The 16,101-nt window shown below is 44.2% G+C and overlaps 1 protein-coding gene across 5 annotated transcripts in view; it reads left to right on the plus strand.

The window, feature by feature from the left end:
* The window catches only part of Plxnc1 (plexin C1), a gene marked incomplete at its 5' end in the record, with an annotated part of 138,671 nt that overhangs the window by 70,452 nt on the left and 52,118 nt on the right, over nt 1-16,101 (plus strand). For all 5 annotated transcript variants that reach the window (XM_013518393.1, XM_005374690.2, XM_013518395.1 and 2 more), the window contains 5 exon segments: nt 7,189-7,328; nt 10,012-10,191; nt 12,211-12,298; nt 15,547-15,750; nt 15,868-16,053. In XM_013518393.1, coding sequence (XP_013373847.1) covers nt 7,189-7,328; nt 10,012-10,191; nt 12,211-12,298; nt 15,547-15,750; nt 15,868-16,053 — 798 coding nt within the window.

The raw sequence follows: 16,101 nt of genomic DNA on the forward strand, positions 1-16,101 counted from the left end.
ATTGTTTTAGAGAAAATTAAACTTTCAATTTTGAGGTAATTGTAGATTCGCATGTAGTTTTAAGAAAAATAATGCATAAAACCTTTACCTGGTTTTCTCTGAAAGTGACATCTTGCAAACAATAGCACAAGACCACGGCCAGGATACAGACCGTATCAGTGGTCAAGATACAGCAGGGCCAGCACCGCGGCTTCCCCGAGTTGCCCTCTAGTAACCCCACCTACTTCCTCCCTCCCACTCCCTAGCTCTAATGCCCAACAACCGCTAGTCTGTTCTCCTTTTCTATAATTTTGTTATTTCAAGGATTTTCTGTAAAAGGAATCATCCAGCTATACCCTTTTGGAGACTAACTTTTAAAATTAATTTTTAACCAGTGCATAAAGCCATTGAAATTATACATATTGAAGGGGTGCTATATGATGTAGTTGTATGAAAATTCCTCCAAGTTCGTTTATGTATCAATGATTTGTTTCTTTTTTTGCCAAGTAATGGTCCAGGCAATCGCTCTGTAAACTTCTTTTATTTTAAAGAAAAAAAGATACAGCTATTGCATCCTGGCTTCCTGTGTTGTGCCTTCCTGTTCCTTTTGAACTCAACACTGTGTGGTTCAAAGAAGTAGGGTCACCATATGAGAAGGAGGAGGCTGAGGCTCACCAAGCCCAGTCTGTCTCCTGTGCTTCTCTGCGGATCACCCTTCTAAGTTTGGAGAATGACGTTTTGTTCATACTGAAATGTTTTCTTTCCGTACATGACTCAGAGCAGAACATCAGTTTGGGCTGATAGGGAATGGAGTGCCGTTTGTCTCAGGAGGGATTTCTCGTGCTCTCTGAAACACTGCTGTCTTTCATTATCACGTAGAATGTGTAACAGTGTGGTTTCCATTTTGGGTCTCAGGTCAGCCATGAGCAGAGCACCCTACCTTTTTGTCACTCTTCCCAGCAGAGAAGCCACTGAGAGCTGTCCACATCGCACTTCCTGTGTGCCGGGCACTGGGAGGGGCACGGGCACCCTCCTGGGCTCCGTGGTCCTGAGCTCAGGTCGGTTCTTCGTGCAGGCATTTATGGAGCATGTACAGTACCAGATGCTGTTATAGTGAGCCCTGGGGATCCCATGTGGAGGACACAGATGACCAAGCACCTGTCTGGCCATCAGTCTTAAGAATCTTATCCATGAGTGCGTGGGTAACAAAGCCAGAAAAGCAATGTTAATACAGGGCTAGCACCCGAAAGAACACAGACCAGAGAGCCTGTCCGTACGTGGCCTTGTGTCAGTCCTTCCTGTTTATTTAAGCTCAGTACCTGGCAGCGCAACACACTTAATCAATATGCTTGCTTAAGCCTTTGATCGATGGATGGATGGATTGATGGAGATGGCATTTGCGCTCACCTTTGAGGGAGGAGAAGCATCCAGATGCATGGAGACAGTGGAACAGGTGTTCTAAGCAGAGGAGCCGGCAGAAGCCGAAGTGTGGTAGGAAATCAGAAAATCCCAGGACACTTCATAGGAAAACCTCGCTCAATCAACATGGCTAGAAGAGAAGGCGCAGGACTTGATAGCACACAGGGGTGAAAGGAGTCTGGGAGCCTGCACGCACGTACAGCACTGTACATGCCACCCCTCAGAGAGGTTTTACTTTATTCTTCAGTGGCAGTGGAACCCCACTCAAGACAGTCGCTTAAATGCATGGATTTTCTCATCCAAGGTTGTGCCACTTAGAAATAGAGTTCCAAGTTCAACTTAACCACATGCGCTGACCCGGAAACATTTATCAGAGGTGCTGCATTAGGGCAAAGAGTGACCAAAACAGGGAATGAAACTCAAACCCAAGTCTTATCTAAGACGAGGAGTACTTTCAGCTGTAAAGCTGCATCTCCCCTTCTCTCTCCCTCTCTCTCTCCCCCCTCCTTCTCCTCCTCTCTCTCTGTCTGTCTCTCTGTGTCTGTCTCTCTCTCTCTCTCCTAGACCACCACTGGCCTGTGGACCTGCCCCAACCACTTTCCCCACGTCTTATATCTTCTGCCTCCGCCGGCTGATACGCAGGCGCAGTTGCCTCCCTTCCCTGCTTTCGAGGGGAGGTTGTGACAGTCTGTCTACAACACCGCGCTGATGTTTGTTATTCCTCATGACACGCTCATCACTGTAGGGCAGAGATCAACCACACAGAGCCACGCGTGACTCCTGCTCTCCAGGAATTTACAATTCGCTCTTTCTCCCCCTCCTTCACACCTTGCCTTCTCTTCCACCATCACTTTTGAATGTTCATTTTAATTTCTCACAGACAATCCAAATAGGCTCTTTCAGAAGAGAAATTAAGTTGAACATGTACCTTTCCGAATCGCTTCTGTGGGTCTAGCCCTGTGCTAAAAGTGTAGGGTTCACTTTCAGTTGTTCATTTAATCATCCACTAAGAATGTGTTTGTCGAGCAGAGTGTGATGGTGCACTCCTATAACCCCAGCACTCAAGGGGTGGACACAGGAGGAATATTACCACAAGTTCTAGGCCAGCCTGAACTATAGAGCAAGATCTTGGCTCCAAAATAACACCAACAAAAACAGTGCTTTATTGAGCAACTACTGTATGCTTAGACAAGCAGGCATAATGTATGCGCTTGTGGAACTTATATTGTAGAAGATGAATATTCTGGAGGAAGTGAGATACCTTTTCATCAAAGAGTTGAATATATACTACAGAAAAGACCCCAGAAGCATGCCAGAGTGTACTAATTCAAATAGTTGTAGCTAAGGCATGTTGGGTCCTTGCTATGTCCTCAGCTCACAGTGCCTCCTTATTGAAGTCTCATGGTGGACCCCCCCCATTTTGTTGACATGGAAATTATGGCTTAGAAAAAATATGTAGATAGTAAACACTAGAAAAGAGATTTAAACCCAGGCAGTCTGACTCACACGCTCAGTTCTAACCACTGCCCTATATTATCTGATCTAAACTGGGTAAAAATAAGTGTTAAGCCACATCATATTGGTGCTACCAAGGTGCGTCCAAAAGGGAGGAAACAAACTGGCCCTCTGCAGGCCTTAGGCTGCCAAAGCTTGTCGCAGATGTGGGGAGAGACAGCTCCGCCTTAGAGTCCCTGGCCGGAGAGGTGAAACTGGGCCTCTCTGCACACTGGCGGACCTAGTGCCTTCTCCTTGGGCATCTCCCCTCTGTGTCCAGGGGTGCTGTGAGCTATTGACGATTCCCAGGACCACCTGAAGTTACATTTTCAGCTCCCTGGGGATGTATAGGCACCTATGAAGGGACATACGGGGGGCACTGAATAACAAATAGATCACCTTTTTATTCTATTCAAATCTACTTTTTCTTTGGTAGAACTGTATTGTACTATTTTCCTTCCGTATCTCACCTCTTCCGTACACTTTTCCACTGCTGGTTACCACTGCGCTCAATTTATACATTTCATTAATATATTACTTCCATCCTCTTCTGTGTCATTAATAAAGATGTTAAATAATTCTGAACCAAATACTCACCCCTGTAGGGCCCTTCAGGATACTTTCTTTTAATTAGTTGTGCTGGCTTTCATCTCTCTTCTGTCTTTGGTTTCACATTTCCTGCTGGTTTGGAATCCATGACTTTTTATCCAGTCCTGTTTGAACTAATTTCGCAAGTGAAAATCTGAGCGACGTTTTACCAGGTGTTGATTCAGGTCCAGACCTACAGAGAGCTTGGCTATATTGAGAGTTTTTCTAACGGGATTAATAGAGTACAATTTGGTCTTAATAAACTGAGCCTTCCTAATGCACCTCTTTCCGATATTCTTTTCAATCATATCAGTATTTTCTCCATTAATGTCATAGTAATTTGAATTGTGTTGACGTCAGACTTCACAAAAGATACTCTTAACTGTCAAGAGTAATCCTCTTAGAGCTTTTCAAAGATAACTCTTTCTAAGTGGTTGTGCTATTGCCAATATCTTGTAATGACTTAGTTTTGAAAAAAAATAACTGGGCATACTATAAATCACCTACTTAACCAATTTCCAGTGTGCTTTCTTATATAAAACAGGGAGTGGTTTAAACTCACAAGAGACCAAACCTCAGAATACTTTATTAAATAATTTACAATGGTGACCCCATTTAAAAATAACTCTTAAGTCTTTAAAATGTAACTAACAGGAAGTAAACTCTTCTGAGGTTGCTTGCTGGGCAACCTAGGGCCATGATGGATACACTCAAGGGTGATTTGATTTGACATATGGAAATCCTTGGACACTGTAGGGAGTATCTCACTGTAAAGCTGTAAGAAATTCTCTATGTATCAAGCACAATTATGTTTTCAAATTAACCCCTTCTATGGGTAAGCTTGTAGGGCTGGCTACTTGTGTCACATTGTGAATTAACTCTTGATTGAAATATGAAAAACAGGTCTGCAGTAGAGTATGTGGAACATGGTGAAAGGTCTTTCTCTGACTTTTGTCTTTACTGGCTTTAAAAAAATCTCTATCAGCAAATACAGAAAATACTGTATTTCTAAGAATTGTTGCAGCCTTTTAACTGGCCTATCTTTTCAATTTTTCTGCCTACCTGCACTATTTATTTAGGGGGTCCTCTTGGTAGCTCTTTAGCTCACTTATTAGGATTAGGAGAAATCCTTGCAGCAAACAAAGGACAGCTAATCTGACCTCTTTGAAAACAGACTGCAAGCATCTGCTTTTACGAGATAGTGAGGGCTGGATTCTATCCTAGACGGCCAATGGGAACTTCTCTAAACAATACGGCTTTAAAATGAAATCCTTTTGAAATAGCAAGGCTGTCTCTACTCAGGGGGAAATAAAAAGTTAATAAGGCAACGTGGCAGGTCCTCAGATGGTGTTTGGAGAGCCATTTAAGAGCAAAATATAACTCCCTTAAAAATCTTTTGTTCATTAGTTATAAGGCTGTCTTTATCCTCTGCAGCGAGTAGAGCAGTAGTGCGTACTTGGCCTGTTTGCAGTTTGCTTCTGCTGACAGCCGTGGCATAAATTTGCGAAACAGAGAGGCCCATCTAGCAAGAACAGAAACCTGAGTCATAGTTGACTTGGCTATCAGTGTAATCTGCATTGAAGTTTACATTTCTAGAAGTATATCTTGCCTCCTTAGGAAGACAGCGGCCTCCTTGAGCAGGGTTTGCTTAGTGTTTTCTACAAAAAATCCAGACAATAAATGCTGTAGGCTATGCAGACAGCATGGTCCCTGTTGAAGCTGCTAAGAATGTGAATTGTGACTGTGAAAGCAGGCAGTGACAATACACAAACACAAATACGTGTTCATGGACACTGGAGTTTGCATTTCATGTGTTTTCATTCATCATGAATTAATCTTCGCTTTTGGACATTTTTTCATGGACCCTACAAAAACATAAAGGAGATAAGGTTTGGCCTGTAGGTTACTGGTTACTGTTTGCCAACTCCCGATCTAGAGGGACATCACATGTCCTCTGCCACACCTAGTGCTGTCCTAAGGACCCTGTAGGTGCTCAGTAAATACTTGATCACTTGGCTGTCACCATGTAAGAGGACAGAGTAAGCCTTTCACCATACAACACACACTTGACATTTGCAAGGGATTTATCCTGAAGTCGTTGCTAATCCCCCATCCCAAGTACCACTCCAGCAGATCGTTTCCCCCATAAAATGCAGTCAAGTATAACAGAATAATTAAAGTGACCCTTTCGGGCCCTCAGTGATTCAATAAATACAGGGCTAAAGGCCTTTACAAAGTGATTAAAATAAATTCTGCCACTGAAATCAATTCCCTGTCACGTTACATCATTGCTGTGATGACAGTAACGATGAATTTGCCTCAATCGGCAAAACCAATCCATAGCGGTAATGAGGGATGGTGACTGCCCCACCGTGCAGCATCTGTGTGTGAAGGTGCAGGAAAGGGCACCCAATTCAGTAGCTTGGGCAGCCTAGCAAGTTCAACCTGACACACGTTAGACACACAGGGCAGAGAATACTCATTTGCCCCAAGATGCAGGTGTTAGGCACCTGGACATCCAGCAGAAGCTCTTGCAGTGGCTCAGGATCTTCCTGGGCTTCATCCTCCAAGAGGATGCTCTCAGCATTTCCGGCGTAGATGTCCCATGGTTGCGCCTCTCTGGACCTTGGGTCATTTCAAATACCAAGAGTGTGTCATTCCCACATGCTAAGATCTGCTGCACTTACATTGGCCGAGATCTTAGAATCTTCCATCCTCTTGTGGTCACCATACTGTAGAATAATCAGATTTGTGGAAATGGCCTACTAAAGGACACCAAAATAATTTAAGTGAAAGATGAGAGCTTCTATAGGACAGAAGTGAAAGATAGCAGAATTGTTTTGTCTTGAAAAAAGGGAAAATGATTCCTGCCATCGAATAAAGGGCTTTGGTTTTTTTAGGGGAATTTGAGAAGCCATTAGAAATGGAGAACTAAGGAGACATTTGCCTACATGATAGGAAGTAGGTATCATGTAACTCCGGAGGGGCACTTTTTTTTAGTGTGTGCGATACAAGAATGACATTCATCTTGGGGAACTGGTAATACACATATTGCATTGTAATCACTTTTGTATTCTTGACTGTGCAGCAAGGAAGTCATTGTGATGTTTGCAAATCATGGAGAAGAAGTGGTTGGTCATATGGTTTTATGTCCACCTCCTTGGTGTGAAGTGATAGAACTGGTGATCTCGTGAGGTCTGTTTTCTGTGGTATGCGCCTTCACTCCAGGACCCTAAGTGACACAAATGAAACAATACAAACTACTCTCTAGGGCATAAAATTTATCTAGGATGACATTTACTTCGGTGTAATACCGAGTCTTGCTGCCTCCAGTCGTGCAGTCTTTTTCTGTGCCTGCCTTTTGCTTACAGTGGGAACTTCCCAAGGCTATGAGACAGTGAGCCGGTGCTCAACTCCGGTGATACCTCACTCCTTAGACAGAACATCGGGCTCTTCAACTGCATTTTCAACTGTCTTGTGAGACAAAGACTAATTGGTTTGACCTCATGCTGTCGCATGTTGAGAGACATGAATCTTCAGTACTCTTCCTTGAATTCATTGATTTCATTAAACACTGTCTGCTTGTGTTTGCAAAATGTTGTAATTTTCCAGTGATTTCTTCGAACTGCAGCACATCCACACGTTTTTTTTTGGAATGATGCCATTTCGTAGCTTTGATCTCAGGTTTTAATCTTTTATTTCCAATAGGTCTTCTACGTGAAGGCCATTGAGCCACAGAAAATATCGACCTTAGGGAAAAGTAACGTGATAGTTACGGGAGCAAACTTCACCCGGGCGTCGAACATCACGATGATCCTGAAAGGAACCAGCACTTGTGATAAGGATGTGTGAGTTGAAATCCTAGTAATTGATCCCCAGTAATCAAAAACCAAAACCTATGCCAAAGGAATGGCAGTGTGATTGGAACCCTCTCTGTAGTCACGTGATTCTATGCATTAGAGAAGGCCAGTTAGTCTATTTGATATAATTCCAAAAAGTAAAATGATTTTAACAACAAATCTGAAGTTCATTGTACGAGAATCTACCTACCCTTCCTCCAAAGTCTGAGTAAGCAGTAATTTCAGGATATTCCCTATTTGGAGCCTGAATTCATTTTCACTATCAAAATTATGTATAGAGACTAACAAACATGATTGAGAAGATGTGCTTTGAAAAATATTTGTGTACCTTGGAATTCGATGCAGAATTTTATGGAGGAACTCTGCCCATATGCATCCCAAAGTTGAAAAATCTATTTTGGAAATTTTCTTCTTTGTAGCTTTCTTTCTCTCTACTGGTTTGGTTTCAATCTCAGATAATTAAATTACTAATACAAAGATTAGCAGTAAAAGAACAAAATGCCCCAAACGTAAATATCTGGTGAGTGTGCCACCTGAATGTTATGATTTCTATGATTTCCTTCTCCCGAACTCATCCTGTTAAGGAAATTGAGCAAAAATTTCAATTTCTCACTGATCTTCTTGGGCATATTGTCCTCTCCCCCACTGCAGGAAAAAAAAAAAAAGGCATGTAATAATAATAACACAACAGATAATTTGAGTTTTCTGCTTGTTAACTTTTATAAGTTTGTGCTAATTTGAAAGAAAAGATGGTGCGGTCTCCATGAAGTATAATGCTGAGCTTATTTTCATCATAGAAATACATTTAAGACAATCTGCTACAGCGTGATGTTTTGGCTTTTAACTCCTAAAACAGATTTGTACAGCATTCTAATCTGCCATGCTTATTTACTGAATTTTCTGTTCTAATTCACTTGCTACACATCACTGCCACCTTCCCCTTACAGCAGTAAATCTGGAATATCTATGATCTGGATGAGAAAAGCTGCTCATTGGTTGCTTCGCTCTGTTCGGCTTTGTCCCAGAACCATCAGGCACACATTAGAGGCAGTATCTATGCAACCTAGGTATTTTTGTGCCATTTATCCTGGCTAAATACCTTACTGCAAAAATCTTTCATTCTGTATAGCGAAATCTGTGAAGTTAGACACCTGTGTGTTCGCTGAAAGGCAATCAACTTCAGTGGAAAATAAGTCGTTTTCAGAGCATTAACCTGTTTCTCACTCTTTATGCTCTCATTTCCATTCTGAATGTGTCTTGAGATATCACGGTTATTAAATTAAATGACTAAGAGACCTTTCTGTGTGTAGCATTTCAGTAACCACATCTGTGTAGCAAACCCAAGTTCATGAGAGCGATCGACATGATTCCCTGTTAATCCTATACCTGAGCCCAAGCCACAGGCCCAAACTCTTTTATTATGGTATTTTTAAAATGTAATTATTTTGAAGAGAAAAATGCGAGAGGAGTAGTGGGATGACCTACTCTCTCCTACCAAAACTTACAAACAAGTTTCTGTTTTAATGAGCAACCATTTGACAATGAACTTTGTAGAACTACGCACCTTGTAGAAACCTTGAAATGTGCATCTGAAGTAGGGTGCGTGTCAACTCGCTCAAACATTCTTGGCATTTAGCTTCTTGTAAGGTGTAGTAGCATTACTCATCGTGCATGCATCCTTTAAGAAATAATCATCAATTCTCCTCCAGGGTAATTAATACTACTGAGGCACAACTCAGTGGTGTGTGCTTTAAGGGGTCTTGTAGACACTCAGGGACACAAGGAGTGCTGTGAAAGTCTTTCTTTTGACTCCAGACAGGCATTGAGGATAGCACCTTCTGGGTGTCAGGAGCACCCAGCACCATCCCAGCCAGTCCCCAGTCTGGAGGTTCCTGGCTGGGGCAGCTTAGCCTGTATCAGAGACGCCCATGCTCTGCGCTAATGGAACAACAGGGTTCCCACACCTGTCTGTTGTTGGGCTGGGTTCCACTTTCCCAGTGTTTAGCTAGGTGGTTAGCTTTTTTCTTTAAAGCTTTTCCCCAGTGGTTAGCTTTTTTATTTAAAGCTTTTATTATGGAAATGTTCAAACGTACACAAAAGAGATGAGCAGAATGACCCTCTTTACCGAGTTTCTAACTGTATCAGCGTTTTCCCAATCTTGTTTTGCCTGTCTCACTCACCTGCTTTGGGTGGGGCAGGAGAAGCACATGAGCATAGCTGCTGGACTTTCTTAAAGTATATCCCAGATGCCATACGCTGTCACTCACAAAGACTTCCGTGTACACTGCTAACACTGCTAACAGGAGTGGTGTCCTTACCACACTCCAAAAAATTAGCCATAATTGCTTAATATGGTGTAATACCCATTCGACGATTCCTGTCCCGTGTTCACTGTATGTTAGGCCTTCTGAAGGGCCAGGGTTATTTCTCCTTCCTCCCCCACTTGAAGGGGAGATGCAAATAAAATGATAAAAATGCACAAAAGAAAGAGGAACCCAGCCCCACTTCTACCCCAACTGGGTGAGTAGCTCTTGATTAATCAGTAGCTGCCCGCAGCTGCAGCTGTTCTGATCGTGCAGCCCTAGTTCAAGTGAAATGCGTGTGCTGTCACCTTGAGCAATCAACTGTGCTGTCCGTGTCATGTAAGAGTTCTTCCTCTCCCCCTTTCTAGGATACAGGTTAGCCATGTGCTAAATGACACCCACATGAAATTTTCTCTTCCATCGAGCCGAAAAGAAATGAAGGACGTGTGCATCCAGTTTGATGGTGGGAACTGCTCGGCTGCGGGAGCGTTATCCTACATTGCTCTTCCACACTGTTCCCATATATTTCCTGCTACCACCTGGATCAGGTACTGTCTAGATGCATGGTATGTTTCCCACCTGTGGTTCAGGGACCGATGCATAAAGGTCATGAATTTCCTGCCGATAAATTCAGAAATGGTAGCCATGTTCAGATTCCTGGTCTCTCTCAGGATTTTTTTCCTAGAGAAAGGCATACCTGACAAGCTGGTGGCTCCTGTTGTTATAAGCACTGTGGACGCATCCTGTGTTTCTCTTAGCCATGGCTGCCAGGAAACTCACAGCTCAAATGTTTGTTCAACCACAGTAACTATTCTTAGCCTAGGTTGCTGCTATAAATCTATGACCTTCACCGTGTGACACCGCTGCTCACGATAAAAGTGTCCTTTCTTGCATCTTTCAATGCATAAAACTTTAGCTGTTTTGAATGCTTTGGGAAAAATATTCAGAGATATCAAAGGAAAGGCAATGTCTATATGGCAAAGATTCTCCCTTGGTGAGAGATGGAAATTCCAAAATAAACTCTCCAGTTAACCCTTAAGGAGGGGGAAAAAATCCTTCCCTTATCAAATTTAAATGCACATTTGAATTTTGTAATACAACCCTAAAGAGATTTTACTCATCTCACACAGCCTGAAGCTAATTTTGAAAGTACTCTCTAGATAAAACTACCCACAAGGCTTTGGAGGGGGAGAGAAGACTTCGATTTGGAGATTCTTATTTAAGATTAAGTGAGAGCGGGTTGTATTAGTGTGCTGTGGCTGCCGTAACAAAGCACCAGGCTGAAGTGCTTAAGCAATAGAAACCTGTTTCCTCCCACTTCTGGAGCTGGAAGTCTGCAGTCAGGGTGTCATCGCCGGGGCTGGTTCCTTCTTAGTGTTGTCCTGAGTTCGCTGATGGCAGACTGAGGCACGGAGAGGGTTCCAGCAGCAAACAGTCTGGCCCCCAAGGTCAGGCTGCGCCTCCATACGATTGCCTTGCTGTGACGTAAGCGGTCACTGACTTCCCTGTTACCTGTGACATTCTCGGCCCGTGTCTCTTGGTTGCTTCTGGATGTTTGTGCTTTGAGCAAGAATGGGGTTCTGCAACCTGGCATGGCTTGGTCTTCATGTAACCATGGTAGGTTGGCAGGAGGCCGTCCTGGCCCAGCCCCTTGCGGCTGGCGGGCTGGGGCCTGGGGTCTGGTCTGCTGTACACAAATTGGTCTTCTCTCACCTTCCACTGGTCTGATCACCAAGGACTCAGCCATCTATTGGACCTGACACACCCAGACTCCTGTCCCCTTGGACTTTTATCTGGTGGCCTCTGAGGACAGGGACCCCCGGGTAGCTGCAACTGTTGACAGCTGTTTATTTCACGCCCGGTGACTACTACTTTGCCTGTATCCGATGACGCACCGAGAAGATGTGAAGCCATTTGGCTTGGTTTTGGTGAGATCAATGGAGCCACCGCCCTTTTTGCTATTATCTATATGGTTTCCCAAAGAGGAATTCATACCTTTAATGTCATTAGTAATTTTACCTTGTCCAAAGTGATCCCAGTGTCCCTAAATAAAATATAATTGGTAGGTTGGGAGTTTGATTTTGAAAATTGCTAAGATTAAAGAGTCTTCATATAGATTAAACAGCAAACAAGCAAAATTCCATTCACTGATTCCTTCTCAAGGGACAGCTGATCAGATTATATGTAGCAAAATGGTACGAGAAAGCTCAAATTCTATTAGAGAATTTGGGCACCTTCCTAGAATTAAAATGAGAATTTTTGCCTGAGAATGGGAATTAAAACCTGAATTTTTGTGGGCAGTATCTGTCAAAGACTTCTTAGATTGTCATATATTTGAAATTAAAATTAATTTTCTCTCACACATTACTGTTTAATATTACATGTGAATCAGCTGGCAGTTTTGTTTTGTTTTGTTTTGTTTTGCAGTGCTGGGGATCGAACTCAGGACCTTGCCCTTGCCAGGCAGGTGCTTATGCCACTGAGCTACATCCCAAGCCCTCAGCTGACAGTTTTGTTCCAAGTGCAAAATGCCTATGTATTTACCCTTGTTGCTTTTTGCCTTGCAGTGGTGGTCAAAATATAACAATCAAGGGCAGAAATTTTGATGTAATTGACAGCTTAATCATTTCCCAGGAGTTAAAAGAAAACATAAACGTAAGTCTTCAGATGCTTTGCAATGAAAGTTCTTTTCAATGATGATTTTGTTTTCATTGCCCGAAATTGTGTTGGGGAAATTTCTTCTTTCTACAGCTTCGGTGTTGTAAGCATTTTAAATTTACCTTTTTACAAATTTACTCATTGTATGATACTCTCTGTGCTATTACTGAAATAACAAAGACCTCGCACTTGTAGTTGCCTATTTTGGGCTGCCATGCAGAGGAAAGAGAAAAGAACTTGGTATGACAAGAGTTGCCATTGTCTGCTCGTGTGATTTGTGGCGAGTCACTTTAATGAGACAATGCTTAGGAATCCGTGTGAAAATGCTCTGTGCATGGTCGAGGTGTGAGTGAGGAGCAGCGTCTCTGTGAAGAGTGGGCGGTGATGTTCCCATTGCACTGAGGGATCCTGAGCAACAGGTGGCTCGCCGACATTGCCGACATCCCAGAACTCCTGCCATTGCTTCTCCTGCTCTGGCCATTGTCTCCTGGGCTCCCTCTGTTCCCTGCTGTCTGATTTCCCTTTCTCTTGCCTTCCCTCACCCCACGGTGGGAAGGGTAGGAACGGTCTATCCCTGCTGGAGCTTCATGACACTGAAGCCGCTGGTGCCAGGAGTGCGAGCGAGATGAAAGGTTTTCTTGGGGCCTCTGAGTGTTACTAAGCACTTCCTGAATCTTCTTCCCCTTCTCTCTTCCCCTTTTTCCCTTTCTTTGATGTAGCATAGGAGGGGAGCAGCCCTCGTCGGGGTTGGGCCCCACCTGATCACTTCCTACCAAGGTTGGCAGAGCCAAGGGCAGCCACGGAGTTGTTTCCCTTGGGATCAGTAGGAGCTCAGGCCTAGATGCAGGAACTCTCCCACTTCATCATCTCACAGCCTTGTCCTACACACACCTACCTCATGGCACACTTCAGAAATGGTTCCAAGCCCAGGTTGCATCTGATTTGGGGCCATGTCTCCATGATGCAAACACACCCCATTGTGTAAGTCACACAGAATGACCTGACCAGAGGCCCGGCCTGAATTTGTCAGGGGTCTTGCTCCATTTCCTAAACGCTGTTTCCAAATCTAGTACAATTTATTGAGCACCAACTGTAGACAAATTATTTTGCTGGGTACAAGGACGAAAGACAAATGAGATGGTCACACTCACCTTGTGGAGGGGGATGGCAGGTCTACACAGGGCTTGCAAGTTGACAGCACAGGGTAACATTAAATGCTAGGTCCTCTGGTTCCCACTGAGTCCAAGGATACTGTGTGTTTCCATGTGAAAAGGAAATTACACATGGGCGGGATGAAGACTGCTGCAGAGGGGGTAGGATGGGCAGGACTTGGATGAGTGGAAGTGGAAGGAAAGGCACTTTCAGGCACAGAGGATGGATTCTTCACCTGCTCCTGGTAGAATATCACCTGGACCTGCTCAGCCGGAACCTAGACGGTGGGTCAAGAATGGGAGAGATGGGGCCTGGGATATAGCTCAATGGCACAAGCGCCTGCCTGGCAAAAGGAAGGTTGTGAGTTTGATTCCTGGTACCAAAAAATAAAAAAACAATAAAAAAAACAAAAAAAAAAAAAAAAAAAAAAAAAAGAATGAGCAAGAGGGATGGCTGAAAAGAAAACCTATATATTGGGGCAACTACCCAAGAGTGTCATCCTGCAAACATTTTCCTTAAGTCTATAGGCAATGGGGAGCTAGTGGAGGTCTTTGAGCAGGGAATGACATGAGGACGGGTAATATTTAGCAGTGCTGCAGTAGGAGAGTTTGGAGGGGCAGTTACTGGGTAAAGGGTGAGAGCCCAAAGAGGATGCCGGGCAGACGTCCGGACATGGCAGAGGTGCCCCAAGGTCCTGACTGCGCTCTCCCCTGGCTGGCCCCGCGGGCTGGCACTGGTGAAGCGAGATGGTCACTTTGCCTTTGCAGTACTGTCCTTAAAGGGCAATAGGGGGCAACACCAGGGGAGGAAGAACACCAAGGATAAGAAAAGAGCGTCTAGCAGCACAGCTTCACTCTCAGTGATAGAAGAAAATCAGGTGGCCGGGGACAGTGGCTGAGAAGTTACTCATAATGTAGGGGGAAAAAAGCTTTTCAGACTATGGGAGTTGGTCACCTGTATGGACACTCGCATCCTGAGGATGAGGATGCCTGGTCCTGTCACAGGTAATCTTTCTGGAAGGCAGTCAACAGCCAGACTCCTCCGAGGTATAGCTGCTGGGAGTGGGGGGCGGTGGGTTTGGTAGTTTTCAGCCCAGCACAGAAATGTGAAAGCGAGATTCAGGTCACAGGATGGAAAACTACTGCTCAGGTGGAAGGTTGGCCAGCCTGGTCCAGAGGTCTGACCCTGGCTTCGGAGCCCCCACCCCGGCCCCTCCTGCCCTCTTTCCTCTATTCCGGTATTAGAGACAGGAACGAGGACAGTCCTCTTGCCTGGTGAATTTCTTTGAGGAGCTGCAGCTTTTCTTCTATAAACATCTCTCCACTGCCGTCACCCACCACTGTCTCTCCCTGTCCTCCAAACACCTGGAAATGACAATATGTTTCTGTTTTTTAAAATACAGCTATAAATCGGGCCACATGGTCTACACTGTCTCCAGTTTTTGCACCCTCCGTTTCATGGGGCCCTTTCTGTCCCTTTGACTTTAGTTTTCTCTTGTTTTCTGTTACTGCCTGAAAAGCCTTTTCCTCCTTGTGGTTAGTGACTTCTGCCAACACCCTACAAGAGGTTCCCCAAGCCGGGGTGACTCAGCCAGCCACGCGTCCAGGTCAGAGCTGGCTCTAGTTGAGGGCTAGGCATTCTCTTCCTTTCCCAAAATTTCCTAGCATTCTACTCTGCTGGCTGGAAGGACACCTCAGCCCTTTGGGCCAAAGTCTTCCCCTTTCTGTGGCCTGCCTCTTTCTACATAGCCTCGTTTCCCATGGCTTACCCTCTGACAGCTTTCTTGATTACTAATGATATTAATCATACTAACTGGCGTGTGTTGAGGTCTTGCAGTGTGCCACTCCTCTAAGCATTTGTGCGTGTATAATATCATTCAAGGCAGCCTTCCCTTCATTGAATGAGCCCTTGTCACATTTGACTTGACCTAATTTAGGGTTAATTTAATCCTGTGAGGTAGGTAGGATTGCTGCCCCCATTTTACAGATGAGATAACAGAAACACCAAGAAGTTTGGTTGCCTGGGTCACTTAGCTCTTAGAGACCATGGCTGGATCCTTCAGTCATTAAAACCCTGCTTTTCTTCTCTCCCAGGTCTCTGAATACTGCAGGACTGACTTCTGCAGGTTTTTAGCGCCCAATTTAAAGAGTTCAAAAGTGCGTCCAAACGTGGTGGTGAAACTGAGAGTACAAGACACCTACTTGGATTGTGGGACCTTGCAGTATCTCGAGGACCCCAGGTTTACAGGGTATCGAGTAGAATCTGAGGGTGACACAGAACTGGAAGTGAAAATTCAAGTATGTTTCTTTTCCTTCTGGCTGGGGATAGAGATCCCCCTCTTCTCACCCCTGGGCAGCAAAGGTCTGTTCCCACGCGTGCTCTGATTTCTTCCTCTTCGTTTTGTTGTTTGGCAGAAAGAAAATGACAACTTCAACATTTCTAAGAGAGACATTGAAATTACTCTCTTCCACGGGGAAAATAAGCCATTAAATTGCAGTTTTGAAAACATTACTAGAAACCAAGATCTTACCACCATCCTTTGCAAAATTCAGGGCATCAAGGATGCAAACAGCATTGCCGCCTCTTCCAAGAAAGTCCGAGTAAGTCACGTGGTTCTCTGACTCGGTCTCTTCACCTGACTTCTGGTA

Source organism: Chinchilla lanigera, unplaced genomic scaffold (genome assembly GCF_000276665.1).
Source record: "Chinchilla lanigera isolate Chin_1 unplaced genomic scaffold, ChiLan1.0 scaffold00004, whole genome shotgun sequence".
Classification (NCBI taxonomy): domain Eukaryota; kingdom Metazoa; phylum Chordata; class Mammalia; order Rodentia; family Chinchillidae; genus Chinchilla; species Chinchilla lanigera.